This window comes from Anomalospiza imberbis, chromosome 3 (assembly GCF_031753505.1).
Source record: "Anomalospiza imberbis isolate Cuckoo-Finch-1a 21T00152 chromosome 3, ASM3175350v1, whole genome shotgun sequence".
In the NCBI taxonomy this organism is placed as follows: domain Eukaryota; kingdom Metazoa; phylum Chordata; class Aves; order Passeriformes; family Viduidae; genus Anomalospiza; species Anomalospiza imberbis.
This window is the reverse complement of record NC_089683.1, coordinates 44,815,137-44,837,202: the sequence shown is the minus strand read 5'-3', so window position 1 is coordinate 44,837,202 and position 22,066 is coordinate 44,815,137. Positions and strand designations below refer to the sequence as shown.

General features: G+C 36.5%; 1 protein-coding gene across 5 annotated transcripts in view; it reads left to right on the top strand.

Moving 5' to 3' along the window:
- The window catches only part of PDSS2 (decaprenyl diphosphate synthase subunit 2), a 112,473-nt gene that overhangs the window by 59,235 nt on the left and 31,172 nt on the right, over window positions 1-22,066 (top strand). For all 5 annotated transcript variants that reach the window (XM_068184189.1, XM_068184192.1, XM_068184191.1 and 2 more), the window contains exon 3: window positions 10,523-10,721. In XM_068184189.1, coding sequence (XP_068040290.1) covers window positions 10,523-10,721 — 199 coding nt within the window. The remainder of the gene's footprint in view (window positions 1-10,522; window positions 10,722-22,066) is intronic.

Here is a 22,066-nt window from a genome sequence, read left to right as displayed (position 1 = left end):
CACATTGCACAGGTTTAATATTTGCTTCATATTTGCTTGGTGTCTGCCTGCAGAAGTGCCACCTTGTTAGGGTAAGTAAGGTTTTGTCAGTAATAAAATTAGTTGTACAAAGGGCAGGTGGTAAGATGACCTTTTTGCAAAATATTGTTGTTAACTAAACGCAATAAAACAGGTTTCTTTTAACCAGAGTACCCGTTCAGTTGTCATAAGACTGGCATTGCCTGGAATTAATGAAATTCTTTTTAATTTTGTAAACATTTTTTCTAAGACTCTATTAAATAAAATTTGCTTTTTGTCTTTCAAACAGTTTCAAAACACAGATAAAATTTGTTCGTCAGTTTAACTAGGAAATTTTGTAAGTGGATTGTCAGACTGGATATGTGCCGTTAACATTGATTTATGTTCTTTAGCCACTGGCTAAGCATTCACTGAGGATGCAAGAATTCTAGGTTTGGCTTTCTCAAGAATTTGGAAGGATGTAAAAGTACTCCTCTGTCTGAATTTTCAGAAAAGTTCTCTAAACACGGGGATATAGGACATCTAGGTCAGGAATGCCTTAGTTTGTAATGTTGTTTCCCTCCCGGTAACTAACTTAGCGGAGCAGGATCTGGAGTCCAGGTGTCCCACCTTTCTCTCCCATAATCTCCTGCATACTGACTTTTTTCATTCTTTTGCCATCTGGCTGAATGAATAATTCAAGGTTTTGTGTAACAGCAGAGTAACTCGACAGGAGTGGCCGAGGAAGGAGGTGTGAGGATGCCCTGGCCTTGAGAGCTGGGTGGCTGCCTGATGGGAGACCCAGATTTCCGAGTGATGCACTGCCTGCTTCAAAAGAGGAGCTTGGGCTGGAAAGACAATTCTCTGCAGTTGGGTTGTCAGGTGGCATGTCCAGTACTTAAGTTCATCCTCTCTTTCACAGTTTTATGACTTCCAAATGCTGTCTGTCACGTGGACTTTGGGGGACATTGGCATGTTTTGAAGCGATAAACATATCCTTGCTTGTGCCGACAAGTTTTCACTTTGCCTTGTCATATCTTTTCACCCCCATACTGTCTATAAACACAAAAAGGCAGGAAAATAAATGTCTCCAACAGTAATTTTCTAACTGGAAGTCAACATATGCAGCTGACTAGAAAGGTACTTTAAATCATCTTATAGGTGTTTTCTCAGAGGTGCCACTCTAGTTATTTGAGACAACTGCTTTTTCCACCTGCTGTGAAGAATGAGTTGCCTCTTGGACACTTAAATATTTCCATGCTGTTAAAGCAGCAGATTGAAAAGCAGATGAGAAAGTTCAAAGCCAAGGCTGAAAGTTCAGTTTCAACTTTTAGTTTTCTGACTTTTGTCACTTTGTGTCACAACCTAACTGTTGTTTTCACTTAAAGTTATTAATTAAGAAGTATCAAGTTTACCCATTTAAAATCGGTTATCTTTCTTCACAGCAAATGAAAGTGAATTTCATTCCTTTTAGTATCCTGTGTTAGATAATAATTGAGAGAATAATAGATTCCAGGGACCTTTGATCTACCATTACTGTGAAATAAAAATAAAACTTAATTTTTTTTCTCCCACTGACCGTAATGATTTTAACCTTGTGTACTAATTTGAATGGGCTTGTGGGGGCAGAGTCTTAAATGAGACACAAATGAAGGAAAAATTGCTAATGCTGCCACTGTATATCTAATGAGCACTGTGTAATAAACCATAACCTCTTCAACATTTCTGTGGAAAATGGTGTGATTATTTTGGATGGCTGGCCCTCTGTGTATGGCTCATTACCATCTGGCATAATGTGTATTGATATAGCCTGTAATTGTCAACTCTTATTTGACATGCTGGCTTTAATAAATGTGACTTGCATGACTAGAACCTCCTAATGGTTATATGGAAAACTGTAATTAAATAAAATATGTATACTTATGTAAAATACACACCCTTATATCCATAAAATAATTTTGTAGAAGGTCTCTGTTTTTCTTTATCTCCTGTTCTTAGTGGGAATATTTGCGTGTATTCCCAGGTTAGTACTGCATTACCAGTGTGAATACCTATATACATGAAGACAGACATGAATCTTGAATGTTGGTTGTTTCCTCTTGCAGAACTTGCTTCAAATACATTTTGAAATACTTATTTTCTGTGCACTCTAAGACAGAATTAATATACCTGCCATAATAGAACGGGTTCCCTGTCTGATGGTGGCTTTGTGTGCTCCTGCACTGGGAATGGGAGGTAACTCTAATGGGCTGAATGGCGCTGGTTTTGGTGTTTCTCCTGAAGAAGGTAGCTGAAATAAATGCCTTTGTAAATCTTAGTGCTGAAAGTATTTATACCTCTTTAAAGGAAAATTGGCTTCTGGCCAATGGTAAGTTTTCAGATAGTGGGACCAACATATGCTGCTAAATCTAGTCATCTTCTGTTTATTATCTGAAAAGGTACCTTTCTTTGCCTTCACTGTTCATTCATATATGAATAACTAAGAGATATCATTCTGGTAGTCATATTGGCTGCCTTACAAAACATGGGATTCCCCCATTTTTAATAAATTTTAATATTTGTGCAATGGGTGTTCATCAGGTGTTACCTTCAATGGCACCGTTGATAGAGAATCCATTGTTGCTCTTTGTAAGAGATTTTGGAAAGCACCTTCCCTTTATTCATTTTGGATTTCCTTAGGTTCAGGCTATTGGATCTTATTTTATGTTTGCTTGATAATCAGCATATTCTGTTGACTTTGTTTTCTGTAGTGTTGATGCTTAAACTTTCTTTGAATATCTGTGACCAATTCTACTGATTTAACATCAGCCTTCTCCATGCATCAAATAGCTTTTATTCCTCACTTCATCTGTTTTCTTTGCTTTGGTTGTTGGGACAAAAACATTGGGAAGTCATACTTTCTCAAATTCTTATTGACTGAAGTTTTCAAGTGATAATTTTTACTGGTATCAGAAACTCAGAGTTAACAGAGACACTACTTTTGCTAATATTCTTCCCTTAAACCATCTGTGGATCCTACTGGTCTATTTGACCACAGTCGCATTCTGTATCTTAGCTGATTATCTTGGATGACCTGTTCCTTTACCTTCCTTCCACCCTTTTCCAAACTTCGGGTGTTTTCTTCTTGAACGAGTCTCTAGTCCTGCATATCTGTGGTCTGCATTGAGATCTTTTGATTGATTTGTGGTTTTTTTTGGTTTTTTTTTTGCATTGCATATTTTAACTTGAGTAAAGCATATTCAGCCAGCTCAGTTGAGTCTGTATTGAGGATGATTCACTCTCTTTGCTGTTTATTAGCAAAGAGATTATTCCTTTTCTGTTCCATTCTCTCCTGAGTGTAAGTTCTCTGGATGTGCTAACTGTAAAATCTTACGCACTGCTGGCGTCCATGACCAATATTCACTTCTGGGCTAAGAGATATAAACACCTGATTGTGTAATATGTTGCTTAAAATATAATAGGTTTTCTACAGTGCCTTGCCTTTATGCAGTTTTGTTTCTGCCTAACCTTACATAATGGACCAATGCAGTTCTTAAAGTTGTTATTGGTTTTGAGGCTTTTTTAGTATATCTGTTTTTAAATTGCTGTTGCTCAGCTCCCTCTCCATCTCTACATTTTCCCATCCAGTCCTTTATCAATTTTCTTCCTTGCCTAGTTTCTCTGGTTTGTGTTTGTTCCTATCAGTTTGTCTAAGCTAGATAGGGAGGGAATTATAGCTGATTCAGCTCTGTCTAAGCCACGATTTCTTTGCTTTTTATTTTAGTTTTTAATCAGCTTAGTCTTTTTAATTGGGGATTTGTGGCTCTTTGGTCATATAGCAAAATATTCATAAGGAGTTTCCAAAAAGTATTCATATTTTTCTTTTTAATTTATCTGATTCAACTTGTTTTATCATTGAAAATATTGCTCATGTATAAGACATGCCTGTGAATATTATCTGTCATATTTATAAAGAATGTTTGTATACTGGTTTAGATTATATTGTTTTCATATAACACATGTATTGAACTCATGTTCACTTGTACCTAAATTTTTCTGATATGAGGTCTTTGTAGCAAATTGAATCTTTACTATAGAGAATTCAGGCTAAATGCAACATTTCTTGAGCTAGCAAAATTCCTTTTAGAAATTCAACCTAGTGTCAGTACATTGTCAATATACCTACATATTGCCAATATACATTATTGCATGAGCATACTGAACACTGAATATCTGCATCATTATTTACTAAATGAGAGAAGTAGGTCTCTGAAGAAGTAAACATCTTAACTCGTGCTATTACTTGATGAAGTACTTAATACAGTCTACATAGCTGTTCATATAGTCTATAGCAGATACCAACTGGAATTTCAACCTTCCTTTAATTAGAAGTTTAAATCTTGATAATTGCTTTATAAAAACACAATATTGCATTTGACAGCTTTACTTCATTTTGGAAATGTGACTCTTCCCATAGGGATAATCACTGATTTTAAAATGTGATTGTGATATGTGATTTTATAAGTTTGACAATATGCTTATAAATTAGTAGCTCTAAATTTTATTATTGATTTTTAGCATCAATGTTCAAGTAATCCAAGAAGTCTTTTTCCAGATAACTTACTAACTTTTTCCTTTCTATCTTTAGGTGAACACTCATGGTTTTTCCCTTTGGTTTGACCAGTTAGGTTAAGCTAGCCATCCTTGCTTTAAAAAATAAAAAAGCCATAAAACCTAAGCTGTAAAGCTGTTTTTTTAAAAATACTTACATAAGTACTGGCTCATGTCTCGAGTCTGTTTCTTCTCTAGCAGTGTAGGAAGGATCTCTGAGAACAGGAAAAGTAATTGATACCTCCCTTTATAACAGTTTCTAGTGCTTATGAAATCTGTAATAACTGAAATAAGATCCAAAGCTATTTAAGTTTCACATGTCCTGGTTTGTGGGGATTAAAAAACATACCTAGGCCTGCCACCACATCTCACTGTTCTTTTAATACCTGTCCCTTGCAGAATGTCCTTTGTATCCTTCTTGCTAATGAAGTCCCAACATGACAAGATTTGTCTGTACAGCACGTGCATCTGGATTCTTAACCGTGTCAGCCCAGCCCGCCTGCTCCTCATTGTTCACACAGCTGCATTGTCAATGGTTTCTGGATCTTGCAGTAGCTGGGTACTTCTTACTGAGCAGGTTTCCTCTTGATATTCCCTTCTTTATTGGTCCCAGCCTGTGTGCCTTCCCCCTGGGAACTGGAAAACACCAGTTTGACTTAGTGATTCTGGTGGTATTTTCCTTCTGGCTTTTCAGATTAACACTTTTTTCTTTTAAACTGAGCTTGAGATGGTGATCCTTACCAGGTCTTTGTCTAGATTCTCTCACCTATTTTCTATAATTGATGCTTTTGTTTCCAGGCTGGGATTATTTTTCTTTTAGGCTGTGTAACTTGAAAGGGGAGTTGCCATGATGAGGCTACCCAACCCAAGGGCAATGTGCTGTAGGTTGTGATCACTGTTCTTTGGCCACTGATGCTGATTATAGGAGTAAGCCAGACACAATTTCAGCAGTTAGGGCTTCGTTTTGCTGGGGATGATGGTGCAAGTGTGGATTCTTGCAGTCTAGTACGGGTAGCTGGCTCCCAGGCTGGAGGGCTCCTGGCTACGCTGTGGTGACACAGTGGTGGCCATGTTGGCACATCAGTGGCACTAGTCAGAAGCTGATACAAGTTGGTTCACTTGTGTGTTGCTGTCTGGAGTACAAAGCAGGAATTGGTTGTTCTATGGTAGCCCTAAGAATGAAGCCAAGACCTGCGAAAACCCTTCTTCAAAATTCCTGCACTAAGGAAGGGAACAGGACCCTGACTTCCAGTCAGGCTTTTCACTCTCCACTGCCAACCACCTACAATGCTTAGGGAAACTGGCTTGCCAAGTTCAAGTGAATATCTGCCCACTAAAAATCAGAAAACATTTTCAAATCCTGTAATAGGCTGAGGGAAAATCTTAGTAAGACAAGTTACAGAAAAGAACCTAAGCAATAATCAGTGGTGGGGATGACAGAGAGTGAAAATGCAAGATCTTTTCAAAAATAAATTAAGAAAAATACATGAAGGAGCATTGGTAGAAATTTTACTTCAAAAACTTTGTGATACTAGGAAGGGAAGGAGATGAAAGAGGTAGGATATGTAGCCAGTTTAAGACTAAACTGGTTGTTAGGAATGCAATCAAACAGCATATTCAACAAACTTCATAGACCTGATGTCTTTCAACTTGATTTATCCCTCAGGTGAAAGACACTCCTACTTGTTAGGACCAAGACAGAAGGAACCAGAACGGTCTTGGTCTCTAACCTTGTTAAAGGATAGGAGTTGGTAGATGTTTTCTGTTTGTTAACAGATACATGAGTCATGGTAATGCAGTGAATATTTGGTGGTCTGCTCAAATCTGCTGCTTTACCCTGAAAATTTTCTCTGTTAGTAAAATCACGGCATCTGCCATATATGTTGACTGGCCTAAACACCTGCCCCCTGCCATTTAATTTCTTATAAAAGAGAGACTATATATACAGAAGATGAGAATGAGGCTTTCCATCACTATGATGCTATTTGTTACTCACTATGCATTGTTCTTCTAATCATGGTTTATTAACCATGGCATTGACTTTGACAGGTGAATGGAAAAAAGAACTGTAAAAATCACTGCCCTTTCTTGCTGTAACTAAGTGAACTATCTTGGTGCAGCACCAGCTAGTACCAAGAGCATACAGGATCAACTTGAATATAGTTTAAGCACCTTCTTGTCTTCATAGAACTTTTCTTTCTGTTCACTGTTCAAAAAATGTAAAATCAGATACCAAATGCTGCCCAAATATATAGTCAGTACCTGAAATAATTACTTTAATTCTCTAGTTAATGCTTTTTCATATGTAATTTCCCATTAAAGACACAATTTCTTTTTATTTCAAATTCATAGGTATGTATATATAAAGATTTTTATAGTTGTCACTGAAATGGAATGGATGCTGATACTTCTAATTTTTTTTTTTAAGTCTTGAACTTAAGGCTTTTCATCCAAATCAATCCTTTTTGTATTGAAGGGAATCTATTGAATTGACAATCACAAAGAAATTGTTCAAATCTTGAGTGTGTACTGCTAGTCACTTTAATTCAAAGCTTCAATGATAAGAGTTCTTAAAGAATTTTTGATCTATCAGTTTCATTATCTTTGTTCATTGTAGTTGCCTCAAAAATTTTCAAATATGGTTTTTAGTGGATAATTTAAGTCCTTGGCCAGTTTTTGTGAAATACTACATCTAAAACCGACATTTTAAATTATTAAATATTCCTTTGCATAGTTTGTCATCCCTTGAGAAGCCCGGAGTAGTTCTGATGGTTAGCTGATAATGAAAGGTGTATTAACTCAAGTTCAATACAGCTGTACTATTTAATATGTCTCTTTTATCATATCTTTTACAGAATCCCATTATTTCTTTTTAGAGTAGGACTTGAAATCAGGAACTTTGGTGGTGGTTTGCAGAGAATTCTTGTTTCAGAGGTGAAAGGTGTGGAAGTGTGTTAGCATTTGGTGATAAAGCTTTCCTGATTCTTAGCACACTTCCATTTGGGAACTTTGTGTGTTTAGAAATGTTGACTCTTTTCTCAGTACTACCTTGTACCAAGGTAAGTACAGGTAATTCTTGCAGCAGCCACTTCTTTTTTTTGTGACTGTGGGCTCTGGCGTGACAAGAGGATGGAGGCAGTCAGAGTTTGTCATCCCATTGCCCTCTTTCTAAGTCCACTATTGCTAAAATTTTTTTTTGTATGTTGGGATTGGCTGCTTTCAAATACGAAATTATTTAATCACTGAATTGTATTCAGATGGAGAAAGCTGTGTATAGTGTATTTGTATAGTGTGTAGGTGTATAGTGTGTATTTCTTCAGCCATTAAGCAGCAATTTCATAACAGTACTGTTTATTCATTAGATACTAGTCTTTACAAAGTCATGTCAAGGATCCTCCTGTATCTGCGGCATTGTGCACTTGTTATTGTGGCTGGGTATTCTAGGGATTTTCACAAAAAGCATTAAAAAATGCATTGCCTGGGATTTCTGCAATAGCATTGATTCTTGTATTTTTAGTCTGCTAGGGAGGGAGAGTGGAAAAGCAGTATATAAGATCAGAATTAGACATAGATTATCTGCCTAATATTATTCCTGTTAGCACAAATAATGTGAATACTATTTGAAGAACAAACAGATTATACAAAAGGAAATGAAAACATCCATATCCTGAGCATGTGGAAAGCATGACACTGATGTATTTGTGTAACCTTTTCATGAAGAGTGATGCTGAAGTCAAAGAGAGGATTTTGATTTCCTTCATTAAGAGCTTATCAAATGAAGAAATAGGACAGTCGTTGTTTTGCTTCAATAGTTGGGGGTCACAGAGGCAGGCCTGGTCTCCTCAGGATATTAATGCCTGCTTTCAGCTGGGGGAAATGAGCCGTCGCCTGAGTTAGCTGCAGCTTTATGTGCTCGTCACTAGGGATCCCCATATGTCCTGGGATCTGCGGCAGTCGGAAATGGCAGAGCGCGGCAGCGGGGAGCAGAGGGCTCTCATTGCTATTCATAACAGGTAGCTCGGCTCAATCTGCCCAGAGCAAGTCTGTTTAATGCTGATCAGCTGTCCATCTGATAAACCGAATTGATACGGACATTTCCTCCAAGGGCTGCCCTGACAATGACAGCGGGAGCATCGGGATGTCTTGTTAGTCTTTTTCCCCGAGCTTGAAAATTTATTAACCCTTTGTTAGAGCCGAGCCAAGCGTAATTACAATACTGCGACTGGGTTGTGTGAGTTTCTCCCTCGCTTCTTTGAAAAGCAGCCTCAACCTTCAGATTTAGTGTCTACATGGAGAATGACTGTTTGGTTTTTGAATTGTTTTTTTTCTGCATGGAGCCAACGATTTGTGTATTATAAAGGCAGCTTTTAAAACAGCTTCGTTTTTTTTGTGCATTGCAAAATGCATCGGGAATCTCTATTTATCCTCTCCCTTCAGCTCCTCTGCCTTTTGTGTGCTGCCCAGGCCATGTTACCGTCCCGTCTCTTCTCTCTTGCTAATTGGCACCGACCGCTGCCCTGAAACAGTTGCTGCTGGGACTGTTCACGGGTCGCATATATTTGGGGCAGAAGGTTACTTTAGATTAATATGGTTTGGGGCAGTTGGAGCACATGTGCGCTGTCCAGAGGAAACAGAATTAATTTGCTCAGCACTGTGCTAGTACTGAGGCAGAATCTAACCTGAGCATGTACCAGCAGGTATCTTTGTATGTGAAGGTGTGGATCAGTTTGGTCACTCAATGAATCACTGCTTGGCCACTTCTGAATAAGCACAGAGAACATAACACGCCTTTGTACTATGTTGTAAATAATTAGAACTTTAAGGCCTTTAGTCATCTGTTTAGTTGAGGGCATGGATTGCATTTTGCTCATATGTGAAATCTCCATGGCAGAAAGGGAACTGCTTGAGTCAGAGAAGATGTGAATGTGCTGGAGACTTTGTAAGAATGTGTATCTAGCATTAAAAGGATGCTCCAGTGCATCGCTCTGTTTCCCCCTCCCCTTGCCCCTGCTCAGTTATTTTGTCTGTTCAACACCCCATTGTTTTTCTGAGCTAAGGTGACATTTCTGGGCTTCTTAGAGTGACAGTCACTTTTGAGGGCTACAGGGTTGAATTGTGGGAGGACAGGGGGGAGGAGAGAGCTGTGCTACTGACTCCTTTCTTGCCTTTTCCAAAAAATTAAAACAGAGAGCAAGCCTCTGTGGAATAGCCTCTGTGGCGAGCCTCTCATAGGGATTTGTAACCCCTAAACCCAGAATGTATTATGCTGTGTGTTGGAGTAAGAAGTGATTTGTAAACCGATCCAATAAAATTGGCCCCTTTGCTAGACAGTCACCTTTGCTGCTTCTGACTAAAACCACCAGTGAAAATATCATTAGTACACAGTTCTAAAACATTCAGCAGTTTTTCCTCTCCTGCCTGAGCCCATCCCCTTTGGTAGTATTGAACTGCAAGGTATTCTGTTATTAATTTAACTCTAATTTGAGCAGTCATTGACTGCAGCATTCTTACATTGTTTGGATTGGCTTGCTCAGGACTCCCCTGATGATATGTCCTTTGTTTCTTTCCATCATTGCTTTCTGCTTGGCATTTTCTTCATGTCAGTGTCCCTTAAGCTTCTGGTAGACAAAACAGAAAAAAGAAAGCACCATGAGGACTAGATTGATTATTTTGCTTTATTTTGTGAAAGAATTCAAACAAAGGGCAGCATTCTCCCAAGTGGAGCCTGTGGTACCTGTGGTTTGCCTGGAAATACTTAGTGACAGTTCTCTGTTTAGCACCTCCTGGCTGTGGCTTCTAGAAGTACATAGAAGAGCTACATGATAATTAATAAAATACCTGTTTAGCACATGTGGTTGTTTGGTTATTTTCACCAAGAATCTCTGTTCTATTCATAGCATTAAACATATTTGTGCTTTTTTTTTTTTTCTTTCAGTCAAAGAAGTCTGGCTGAGATTACGGAGCTGATCCATACTGCCTTTCTGGTACATCGTGGCATAGTAAACATTGGTGAGCTCAAGTCCTGCGATGGCCCACTGAAGGATATGCAGTTTGGGAATAAAATGGCTGTTTTGAGTGGAGATTTTCTTCTAGCAAATGCTTGCACAAGCCTTGCACAGTTGAAGAATACCAAGGTAAAAAGAAAATAATTCCTCTACTGCCAAAGCAAGTAAATATTAGCAAGTGTTTTGAAAGAGAGGCTCCCTAAAAAATCAGCAGTTATGTATGTATATATGTGGAGCATCATTTAAAAATCGACATGCTTATCATTATGACTGTAAATTTGGGAGGCTGCTGCTGTGAACATGTTTAACCATCTCCTATGGAATTACTGTGATGATGTCTTTAGTATATGTTCTGAAGCACTGTTGTAATGGATGTGTCAATTGGTGGATTTAAGGCATTATGCAGTGGCATCTTCATGACATGTCAGGCTACAACACCGCTGGTAAACTCCTAGCTGAAGACATGTTTGATTTGTTATTTTCTTTTACTTTGTGAAAGGTTTTCTATCTTAGATAATTTGGGGAGCAAAAGGCTTTACTGCTTTGTCTCAGGTGACTTTTTCTTTTAATATTGTTAGGGATGCGGATGCACCTGAATATTGGATTGCCCTACTAATGTGGATGTACTGGCTTCTAAAGGACAGCTGCAATCCAATTGCTTAGCCAAACCATTTGAAACTTTACAGGGAGATGTTTCTGCTGAGAAACAAGTTGTGTATATGTATTATCTTAGAAAATGAGACTGATGGAGATATTGAGATCCTCTCTCTAGTTGGTTCTTCTTTTCGCCAGATAGGATCAGCTACACAAAATCATTCTTGACCCACATTTATCTAGCTTGTGCTTAAAACCTCCAGTGGTGGAGAGGGATTCCTGGGCATCCCTGTGCCAGCCTAGTGTAACACCTAACTGTATGTATGGCTGAAGAGCTAAGTGTGCCATTCCAATGGAAACAGGAAACAGTATGTTTTGCAGAGGTGCTTTTCATACATTTGAAGATTGCTGCCATGTTTTTATGTAAAATAAATGTTTGTCATGTGCAACTGTCAATAATCAGCATCGTTGTAATTGTCAGCCTAAGTAGTCTATTTTTTCAGATTCTCATGTAAAATCTCCTTGTGGTAGTTGAGTTTTTCTGTGCTCTTTTGATCATGAGTATGACAGTTCCTCTTAGAACTAGTGTCATTTTCTAACACAGAGCTGAGATTCCAGAGAAGAGTCAGAAAATTAGATGTCAATCTACTGGAATAGTGTGTTATGCCATTATGGTGCTAACTTGTAGTAAGTATTAGAAAAAAAAGTTTAAATAGTGCACACCATAACCAAAATGGGGTGTAATTGATTCTAATAATTATTACTAATTTCTCTCAGTCCCTTTTTTTTAGTACCCTGTAAGTTTCTCAAGACAGACCAAAGGATTTAACCCTACATCCATTTTTTGTTTCAACATAAGAGGAAATTTTACAAAATGTAGCAACTATTACTTTGCATTTAGTACATCATTAAGTATTGCAGCAGGAATGTATAATCCCTGAAGACTTGCCAGGAAGCAAGCCTACAGTGAAATGAAGCACAAGTGCAAAGAAATACTTTCTTTTTTTTTTTAAAGCAATCATTATACTGCATGTTGGAAAATTCTGCCAAAACATTTTAGCACTTTTTTTCAATTTTCTGACATCTAAATACTTTCATAGCTTCTACATACGATAAGTGAGATGCCATTATGGAAACTGATTGACTTAGTAAATTATTCTTTTTCATACGTCTAACCCTACTAGCAAAGTTAGAAAAATTGAAATACAAGCTATAGAAATCTCTTGACAGGTGCAATGATTTAAACATACTGTATTTATTCTTTTGTAAATGATGAATTTTCAAATCTGGCATCTGTTTTTTAGCAGTGTGAAATAACTGTGACTTTTTTCCTTCATAATGTTTTGTGTTCCTTGATGTAAAAAAGTAAAAATCACAGTACTGCTTTTTTTGCTGGCATTTAGCAAATTGGCTAATGAAATGAGCAGCATTTTATCATGCATGGTACTGACCATGGTAGCCATAACCTCCATAGACATGCATAGCTATTGTGCAGACCAGAATTTAAATTAAAGGGGGCTTTTACATAACTGAACTCACTGCTACCAGGATAATTTTATTGTCTGTTAAATTCTTGTGAGCTTGTGTATGATGCATTTATCTCTCTGCTTCTCTCGGGGCTGACAATTAGACGTGAAATTCTGTAGTCGTAATGAAATGCAGAGCTATTTTATAATTGCCAAGGGTAAAATTAGCAAAGTCAATTATTTTCCCTTAGGCTTTTCCCTGTAGATATTAAAAGGCTGCAAGGTAATTGCCTTAGGTAACACTTTGATTTTTAAATAACATTAAATATAGGAATTGTTGTTGTTAATTCGTAGTAATTTTCCTCTTCTTGCTACTGTTATAGAATATTACAGTAATGATGTTAACAAGAATCCAGGCTCAAGGTTTGTGTTTTTGGGGTTTTCTTTTAAACTAGTGCTCATATCTCTCATTAGTTTGCTAAAGTTATGCCAAAAAAGGTTTTGGGGTGGTGTTTTGGGTTTTATGGTTTTTGATCTCTGAGGTGCAAGGACTCTAGATTGCTTTAACTGTCAGTTAGAAAGCCTCCTGTAAGGTAAACTCTGCTGTTGTGCTACTAAAAAAATCGTTGCAAATTTTGTTTTTTGAACACATAACAATTCAGAAGAAAGCATTCTCATTTTCTGTTTTGTGAAACTATGGCACATTAATTATAAATACAAAGTTGGTATCAACTGAGGCTTAAAATATTGAAGGGCAGATGCGAGTGCTACATTTTTGCAATCATGGCAAAATTCTACATCTTTTAAGTTAATAATAACTGTTGAAAATGAGCACTAATTTCCTCAAAAGCCTTTACAGTACAAAGTATTAGATTGATCAGATCAGATGTGTTAACAATTCTTTTGTACATTCACATTAACTTTTTGATCACCTTATATAAACTAACCTTTTGGATGGTGGCTCTTCTTGGCCTGCTGATTGCGGTGATAAATCATGTTGTTGATTGAAAATTATATGGATAAAACCTTACTTCAGAACTGCATTCTGTAGCAGATTGCTTATTGCTAATCCATGGATTTTAGAACAGAATTGAGACCAAAGATGAATTGGTTTGGGATCTTTTAGTAGTTGTTATATCAGCAGTGGAATGCTGAACCTTTGGCAAGGAAGGGCATGTTTGTGTTTTGCTACTTAACTAACAATGCAGTAATGTGTGATGATGTGCTGACTTACTGGATTAGGGTGTGTTTATATGGGATGACAAGGTTATTTTGATGGGTTTTCTCATTTTGAGGTTGCAATGCTCTGATACGAGGATCGTGATAAGATATATGTAATATATGTGAGGAAGTCATTGTAAACATGTAGGTGTGGGAGTGATGGAAAAGTAAATTATGTTTGCCTAACAAAATAGGGTACCTCCCAGCTATCCTGTGGGATATGTGACCATAAGCAGTTTTAAATAAATGTGCTAATAAATTATTAAGAAGTGTAAAATAATCTCTTTAATTGGAGGTTCTTTGTTGCCATCTGAAGACAGTATGTCTTTAACATTTGTTATCTTGCTTTGCCTAGCCAAGGATGTGGGGATGAAACTGCTAAAAGCAAATATTTTGAATAAAAGTCCCTCTTTGACTCTGGTAACAAAAAGTGTTAGTTTTGTCTTTAATTTCTGCTTAAGTAACCTCCACTTCCTATAATATTTTTAGGCTGGCATTCAGATGCAAACATAGCAAAAGTAACAAACGTTAATTGGCATTTTTGTCACCTGTCACGTGGATGTGGGATATGGACATTTTACCACAAGTGATGTGTGGATACTGACCATATTATCAAATAATATCTTTTTTCAGTGTTTGTAACAGAGAAGTTGGAAGAAGTCTGTCACAGCATTAAAGCTGGTGCTTCCTTGAGCATCTGAATGATCAGTTGTCATACAAAACTATAGAGGAGGTGCTTAAAAGACATAATTAAAACCAATTTTGATGATCTTACACTCTAAAGAGAGTGATGCATAGAACTTTAGAAGGCTGAAATGGTGCATTTTAGCGCAATGCCTAGAAAATAATCTGCAAACGCATTTCTTGTAACTTCATAAACTGATAAGAGGGCATCCCTTTCTATGTAAAGAAAGAAAACTCACAAACCAGCCAAACAACCAAAACCAAAACCCAACATATACAAAACAAAAAAATAAACCTCCCCAAAAGAAGAAAAAGCCTATTTCAAAAACTTGAAGTATGTGTTATGGTAGTGTTCTCTGTGGTTCTAATAAAATCTTAAGAATTGACTCAATTTTTCCCACTGTAATTCAGTAAATTCTTCTTGAAATGATTAAACTCTTCACAGAAATACTTCAAAATCTACAGGCTGAAAGCTTGGAATTTAAGATTTAAGAATCTTGTCTGTCAATGCAGAGCTCTGCCAGAAGACCACATTGTAGAGCATTGTATTATTAAGTATTATTTGTTCATAAATAAACAGTTGCACAGATGTAGTACTTATGTAGTGGATCCATTTCCTTATGTTAAGTTTATGTATTCCTAAAGGAATAAGTGTGTTGTTTATCAAATAAGCCTTGTGTTTACATAAACATCAATAAGTTGCTAATTTAAGTCCTCCTATGTCTTCCTGTTGCAACCACCTGAAGGTGCCCTGCACTTCAGATAAGAACTGTTTATCATGAACTATGGCTTCTACTTCTGTAGCATCGATTGTGGTCCTATGAGAAAGGCTCAGTTTGGAACTTAAGCAACCTTGCTGTCCAGTGCAGGATATGGAGAGTATCCTCTTTCTGAAATTATGCCAGTTGCTCTTTTGATGTAAATTGACATTTTTGAGCATTGACAAACAAGCCAGGTCGGAATCTACAATTTTAATTTTTACGTGTCATTTAACAAAGGTGTTACTCGTATCAGGCTTTTTCTTTCCCTGAATGATGTCAAAATAAGAACATAAACTTGTAAAAAAAAAACCCATCAAGAATCTGCCAAGAAATACCCTTTTAAAATGGAAACTAAATGTTAATAGTTGCCAGTGTAAAGGCAACCATTAGCAGCTACTGACTTGTAATAGATTCAAATTACCATCCCTCAGAACAGTGCATTTTGTTTGAGGTGAGTACAAGGTCCTCCTTCTTAAATGTAGTGGAGATGCGTTATTTTCAGAGCAATGAAAATTATTTTGAAAGAGAGATTCTTCTTTGTTATCTCTAGTGGAAGATTTGAACCATAAATATCTGCTAAGTATGTTTACAGCATATATTTTTATTATGTTTTACATAACATAAACAGAGAACTCTATAACCTGAATTTTCCTACTGGGATTCAGTAGCTTTTTTGAGCAGACAAGGCAGGATGAAAAAATAATGGAGAAACACTGAGAACCAGAAGTAATGTGTTTGCTCCCAATTACAGTATTCATATAGAAAACTGAAGCTGGTGATAAAACCATTTTTGAATCTTTTATATATTTTTAATTTTTTTTAACTCTTTGTCTTTGCTCACATATCAACTTTCTTTTTCTTCCCTAGAAGAAGGTGCTGTTGGAGATGAGTATCTTTAAAATTATCAGTTTACAGAGCAACTGGGTGACAGGAATTTGGTGAGAAGCAGAGATCAGATTGGATCATATTAGATTAAGAGACAGTTTATAAAGTTTGATAATGATGTTGTCTTCTTGAGGGAAAAAAACAGAAGAAAAAACCCGATTTTTATGTAAAGAGCTGATTAAAGAGCTTTTCTGAAGCACTTTATCATGTCTGTCTTGGTGTACCTTCCCCTGAGGCACTGTTTGATAATGATGTACTGGACAAGATAGGGAGTAGGATAGTATCTATATTGTTGAGTATTTTTGTTTTAATTTAGTATTTTAGGGTGCCACAGGGCCATATCTCAAAACCAGACACTACTGAAATATAAAGGTAAGTTTCAAGAGCTCTGAACTGATTTATGGAAAAGTAAACTTAAGAAACACTGCTTTGTCTGGATACTGGTGGGGGAGAAGAAAACCAAGAAACAAGTCTAATGTTTTTGAACCTTTAAACTAATGGGAGATGACACAGGGCAACACAGCTAACATGACTGAATTATTACATAATAAAGCTCTTCCTTAGGCAACCCTAAATAAGCAGTTCTGTATCTTAAAATATTGAGATACATACTGAATATTGTCATACAACTTAGCATAGCTTTTACTGGAGAATGCAAGCACACTCTTAAGTACTGAGAAATAAATAATAATTGATAATTATGTATGAATCATAATGAAGAAAAGTGTTATTTGTTATAATTATTATATTAAGATGGCACTAAAATGTACTAATTTACATACCCTTTGAGAGGTAAAATTAGATTTCATTTACTGTAAAGTAAAACATAAAAGAGATGGTAATTGAAACAAACTTTATGTTCATTTAATGGACATGTATTGCTTTTTCTTCCAAATGTTCTCAAACACTGGATTTTTAATAAGATTTATTTACTGAAGTTTTATTGACAATCATGTGAAATTCCTTTGGTAGGAAAAAGACAATTTTTATAATAGTTGGTGAAAGTTTTGAACCAGTAGGAGGGGAAAAAAAATGTGTGTTAGAGATAAAAGGTTAAAATCCATTGGAATCAGTACCTGGTAATCAAATTTTTCTACTACTGCTGTAAAACTTTTGTCGAGCATTTCTGCTGTCCTTAGAGGCAACAGCTTTTATGATATTGATGATGACAATAAAACTGTGGAATGATGTTAGTGAGTCTCCTAATTACTGCATTGTACTCTTCTCATTGTCTCTTTTGATGCTTGTGTCTGTGGAACAGTTTGTTGGCAAGTGCATCTTTTGCCATTGTTCTCAAGAAGTAGCCCCTAAAATAACACCTGAGCAAATGAAGCATTCCGTTTTCTGAATATTCCACAAGATATTTTCTATTTCACGTTTGCTATGTATAACCAGTAATATAATTAATATTTGTAAAATTTCATTACCTTAATGGCTCTGGTTATATTTTTGAAAAGTAATCTTTTAGAGAAGTTAAATTAGAGGATTAGGTGACACAGCTTATTAATTTATTAATTCAGTTAAAATTCTAAAAATTAGACTTAATCTGTAATTGTGATGTTAGAAACAATCTCCTTTTAGATCAGTAAGAGTCCTGTTGCATTGCAATGAATGCCAGTTTTGAGATTAAAACTGCTTAACTTTGCCTTCATTCCTAATGAGTGCATTCCTCAAATAGGTTTATCCTTTACCTTAGTGGCCTTTTGCACCTGTACTGGTTTTTAAAGCTAATGCTTATGTTAAGCTTTCCCAAAGTTAGACTCCATGGGGTTAGTATATGACTGCATGGAAAGATTATATTTTTCTGATTCTTGGCCATGGCACTACTGGAAAATTTTATGTTTAGATTTCAATCTGTTTTCTGTCCTCCCACTTCTGCATGAAAAAATACTTCTAAAAAGAAGGAGTGATTTCTGCCACTTCCCTCATGGATGTCTGTGACTTACAAACAGTACCTTGTAGCAGAATGATTGCTGCAGAACATGGAAAGACTAAAGCTGAGACTGATAGCAGAATATGTCATCATAGGTGTGGTTGTACCATCAAGTCTAGATTCAAGTCTTCCCCAAAAATACACTGCAAGAATATTTTTAAAGCATCAAGGCATGATACTGTTGAGAACAGAATTGTGAGTGTTTGAGATTCTGCCTCAATGTCACATTGACCAAGCGACTGAGATTCTCAGGAGGTTTTCCATTCAGTTCTGATGATCTTTGGCCTACCAAAGATCTTTACACCAATTTGCAGAAAGTCCATGCAATATTCTTGCCTCTGAATCATCTCACTATCAATTTCCTCAACTTACATCTGAATTCACCTTCTTCCTAGTAGCAATCAGACATGTCCTTCTGCTTCTCTGGTCTGCCCAGCAGACCAAAGTCAATGTTTACTGCTTGAGTTCATTAACCAAATACCTGTCATTATTCCAGGTAAATATTGTCTTCCTCGGAGATAAACTGCACAGCTGCTTCTAACACCTGGTTTAGTAATTCTTTGTCTTATAGAACTGCTATTTGCCTCGTAATTAACAGAATGGTCTGGAAAATGCAGATATGCCATCTACATGAAAGAGAGGGCTTTTCAGAGATGACTAAACATCAGTGAAGATAAAAATGAAAGAAACTGAAGAAAGGCTGAATCTGATGAAAGTCAAAGGTCATTCAGCATCTCAAGACAATCACTAATGAGTTCTGGGTAGCTGGGGTCTGGTCCTCTTACATTTACTCCCTTAATGTACAGCACTGAATTGGCAGTTGTCTAGTGCTGAACACAAATACTTTAAGAGTCAGAAATATTTACATGCTTGAGATATATATGTGCATATTAAATATGTGCATGTATATGTGTGTGTGTACGTATATATATATATATGTATATACATATAAATTTAATTGAATGTTAAAGCCACATTTTGGAATTTTTCTTTTTTCTAAAGCCAACCCCCCTCACTTTTCAGAAAAATTGCCTTTGAAAGATTCAAAACAAACATGAAATAGTGTCTAGATTTAATATTTCTGTGACTGTTAACAAGAATATGTATCCAAGATCAATGCCAGAATATGTAGCAAATAGATATTCAAAAGAGAACAAAATTTATTCTAAGAAATTGAAGCAATGAAAATTTTTGACTATATGTTTTTTTCTGCATGAGATGCATACTGTGGGAAAGGGCTCTCAAGAGCCAGCAGTTCTCCTACTTCATTCACCACAGATATTGGCACTGCCTGCACTTCTTAAACAGAGATGTTTGTTACAGCTTTTTTTTTCACAGCTGTGAATAATCATCATGGAGGAATTCATTGCTAAATAGCTTTAGCCCTTACACAAATTATAACATGAAAAAGAATTTTCACAGAACAGGTATATGAAATGAGAGTACTGGTGAAATTTCTTCAACAAAAGCACTGGAAGAGGCTGCACAGGGTTGAGTCACCATGCATGGAGGTCTTTAAAAGATGTGTAAATGTGATGCTTAGAGACATAGTTTAGCAGTGGACTTGACAGTCCTGGGCTTAGTTTGGACTTGATGATCTTAAAGGTCTTTTCTAAATGATATTTGCTATGTCAGTTTCATTCTCTTTATAGATGAAGAAGTGTAAGATTATAAGTTTTGTTTATATGGCTTTATTTGAAATCTGTTTCTCAAACAGAGTAAGATTCCTATTGAGAGTGCCTAGGAGCATAAAAAGCAATCAGATCTGTACTGGGTGAAATGTTGACCCAATATTATCTGAAACAGACCTTTTTTGTGTGTGAGTATTTAATATATTCTAACTTTCATCTTTGGATGTGTAGGGTATTTGGTTCTAGAGGTGGATTTTCTTGACAAGGCAGTTAATATACAGTTTTGTAGGACTAGATATTATAGTGGCTGGTATATAGGCAGCTGTACATCTGGAGTATGACTTCAACAAACAGTACTCTTTTAAAAAGTGAAAATATATTTTTGTGATGATTTGGTTGCAATTCAAAGCTGTTAGCAATAGTGATAACAATCTAAGATTAGTTTGCATGGCCTTTCTTAGTCTCCCAAGAATGTAGCTATTTATAATAGGGAAATCTATTCCTAGTACAATCAGTAAACTTAACTCTTACCTAAGAGAGTATTTGTTACCTGCTTTGTAACCTTGACTGTATTGTTTCAAAGATGAGGAAAGTTCTTATTGGTGCTGCAGATGTAAATAATATAAAATCAGCTGTGGTCCTCCTCCAGCAGCTGCTGGTGTTACAGAATGGTTGAGGTTGACAGAGAGCTCTGGAGATCATGTAGTCCAAAGCCCCCGTTCAGGCAGGGTTGGCTAGAGACAGTTGCCCAGGGCTACATCCAGATGGATTTTAGATATCTCCTAAAATGGAGACTGCAACCTCTTTGGGCAACCTGATCCATTGTTGGATGCCCTCACAATAGACTGCTTTCCTGTATCCAGGTTGCAATTCATGTTTTCATTTGTGCCTGTTGCCTCATCCTATGAGTGGGCACTGTTGAGGAGAATTTAGTTCCCTCTTCTGCATTCCTTACCATCACGTGTTTATACCCATTGTACTGTAAGAGAGGCTAAAATCAATGTGCCATGTAAATAGGGCAATAGATTATATATCTTCCCTTCTCTTTTCACTGCTGTAAAGCTTGTCTTTAAAATGAACCTTTCCATGGTAAATTTTTTTTGTAAAAGTGGCTTAACATCTGGAGTGGTTTCAGTGTAATAATATGGTAAAATGCATAAAATTTTAGCAGTGATATAAATGAGTTAATTGTATTTTTAATCAAAATGCTGATGTATTTGACTTCTTGTAAAGAATATTGAATTTCTCAATGGACTGTAACTGCTTGTTAATATCAGTGTTTTGAAATTCAACACCATTTCATTTGGAGTCTAGAATCTGATTGCTGCTACCCCTGGTAAAGGAGGTTGTTGATTTGTTAGTTTAACAAACATCTGCATCTTCATTAAGTTGATTCCATCTGTCAGATGCTAAATGGTCTTACTTCTGATTCACATTTGTTCAGGTACAGACTGTTTGAAATAGTAAATGCTACTTGCAGGTACAGTTTGTGTTATTCACTATAATCCTCAATTAATTTGTGAACATATCCCAGTTTAATGGCTGTCTGCAGCAGCATGACATGGAGCAGCATTTTATAACCATGCTCTCCTGTATCACTTATGGATGGGGAGGGGTTTATATCTACAGAACCCTGTAGTCACTATACCTTCTTTATTCCCTGTTTTATATAGAAGAAAGTTGTAATGAAATTACCCATCCAAAAGGGTCAAGCTGAAGCAGTCAGGTATTTCTCTAACCTGGGTCACTCAGCAATAGTTGTTGAGTCCTTTAGTGCAAGGATCTGCTGCCATGGATCTGCAAAGGTATTATGAAACTGTGTAAGGTATCACGTGGAAGTAGACAAGGAAAATTATGTTTCTTCTGTTGGTTATGTTGTCCTTAAGGAAAATGACTGAATTATGCACTAAATTTCTTTACACTGATGAAATCCAATTCTGTAGGTAGTGCTGCATCAGCATAAAAAGTGTAACTTAACACGGGTGAAAATCCCTAAGGCAGGCTGACCTTAAGGTAGATATTTAACAATATATAGCAGTTTTCAAATTGACAGATGCTGATTTTTTTTTATGTCTTAGAAACACCTTTTTAACAAGTAGTGGGGGTTGGGTGATGTATTTACACTGTATTGTTATATTGTAGTTTGCTACTAATTCATCATTAACAGAATGAAGAAAACCATAACTGTGTTTTCCAAGACCACTTAAAGCATGCTAGAAAGGCAAATCACTGTCCTTTCTGTGTGTTCAATACTAAAAGAGATCCAGATCCAAAAGACAGTAAAGCTCGAGACAATTTC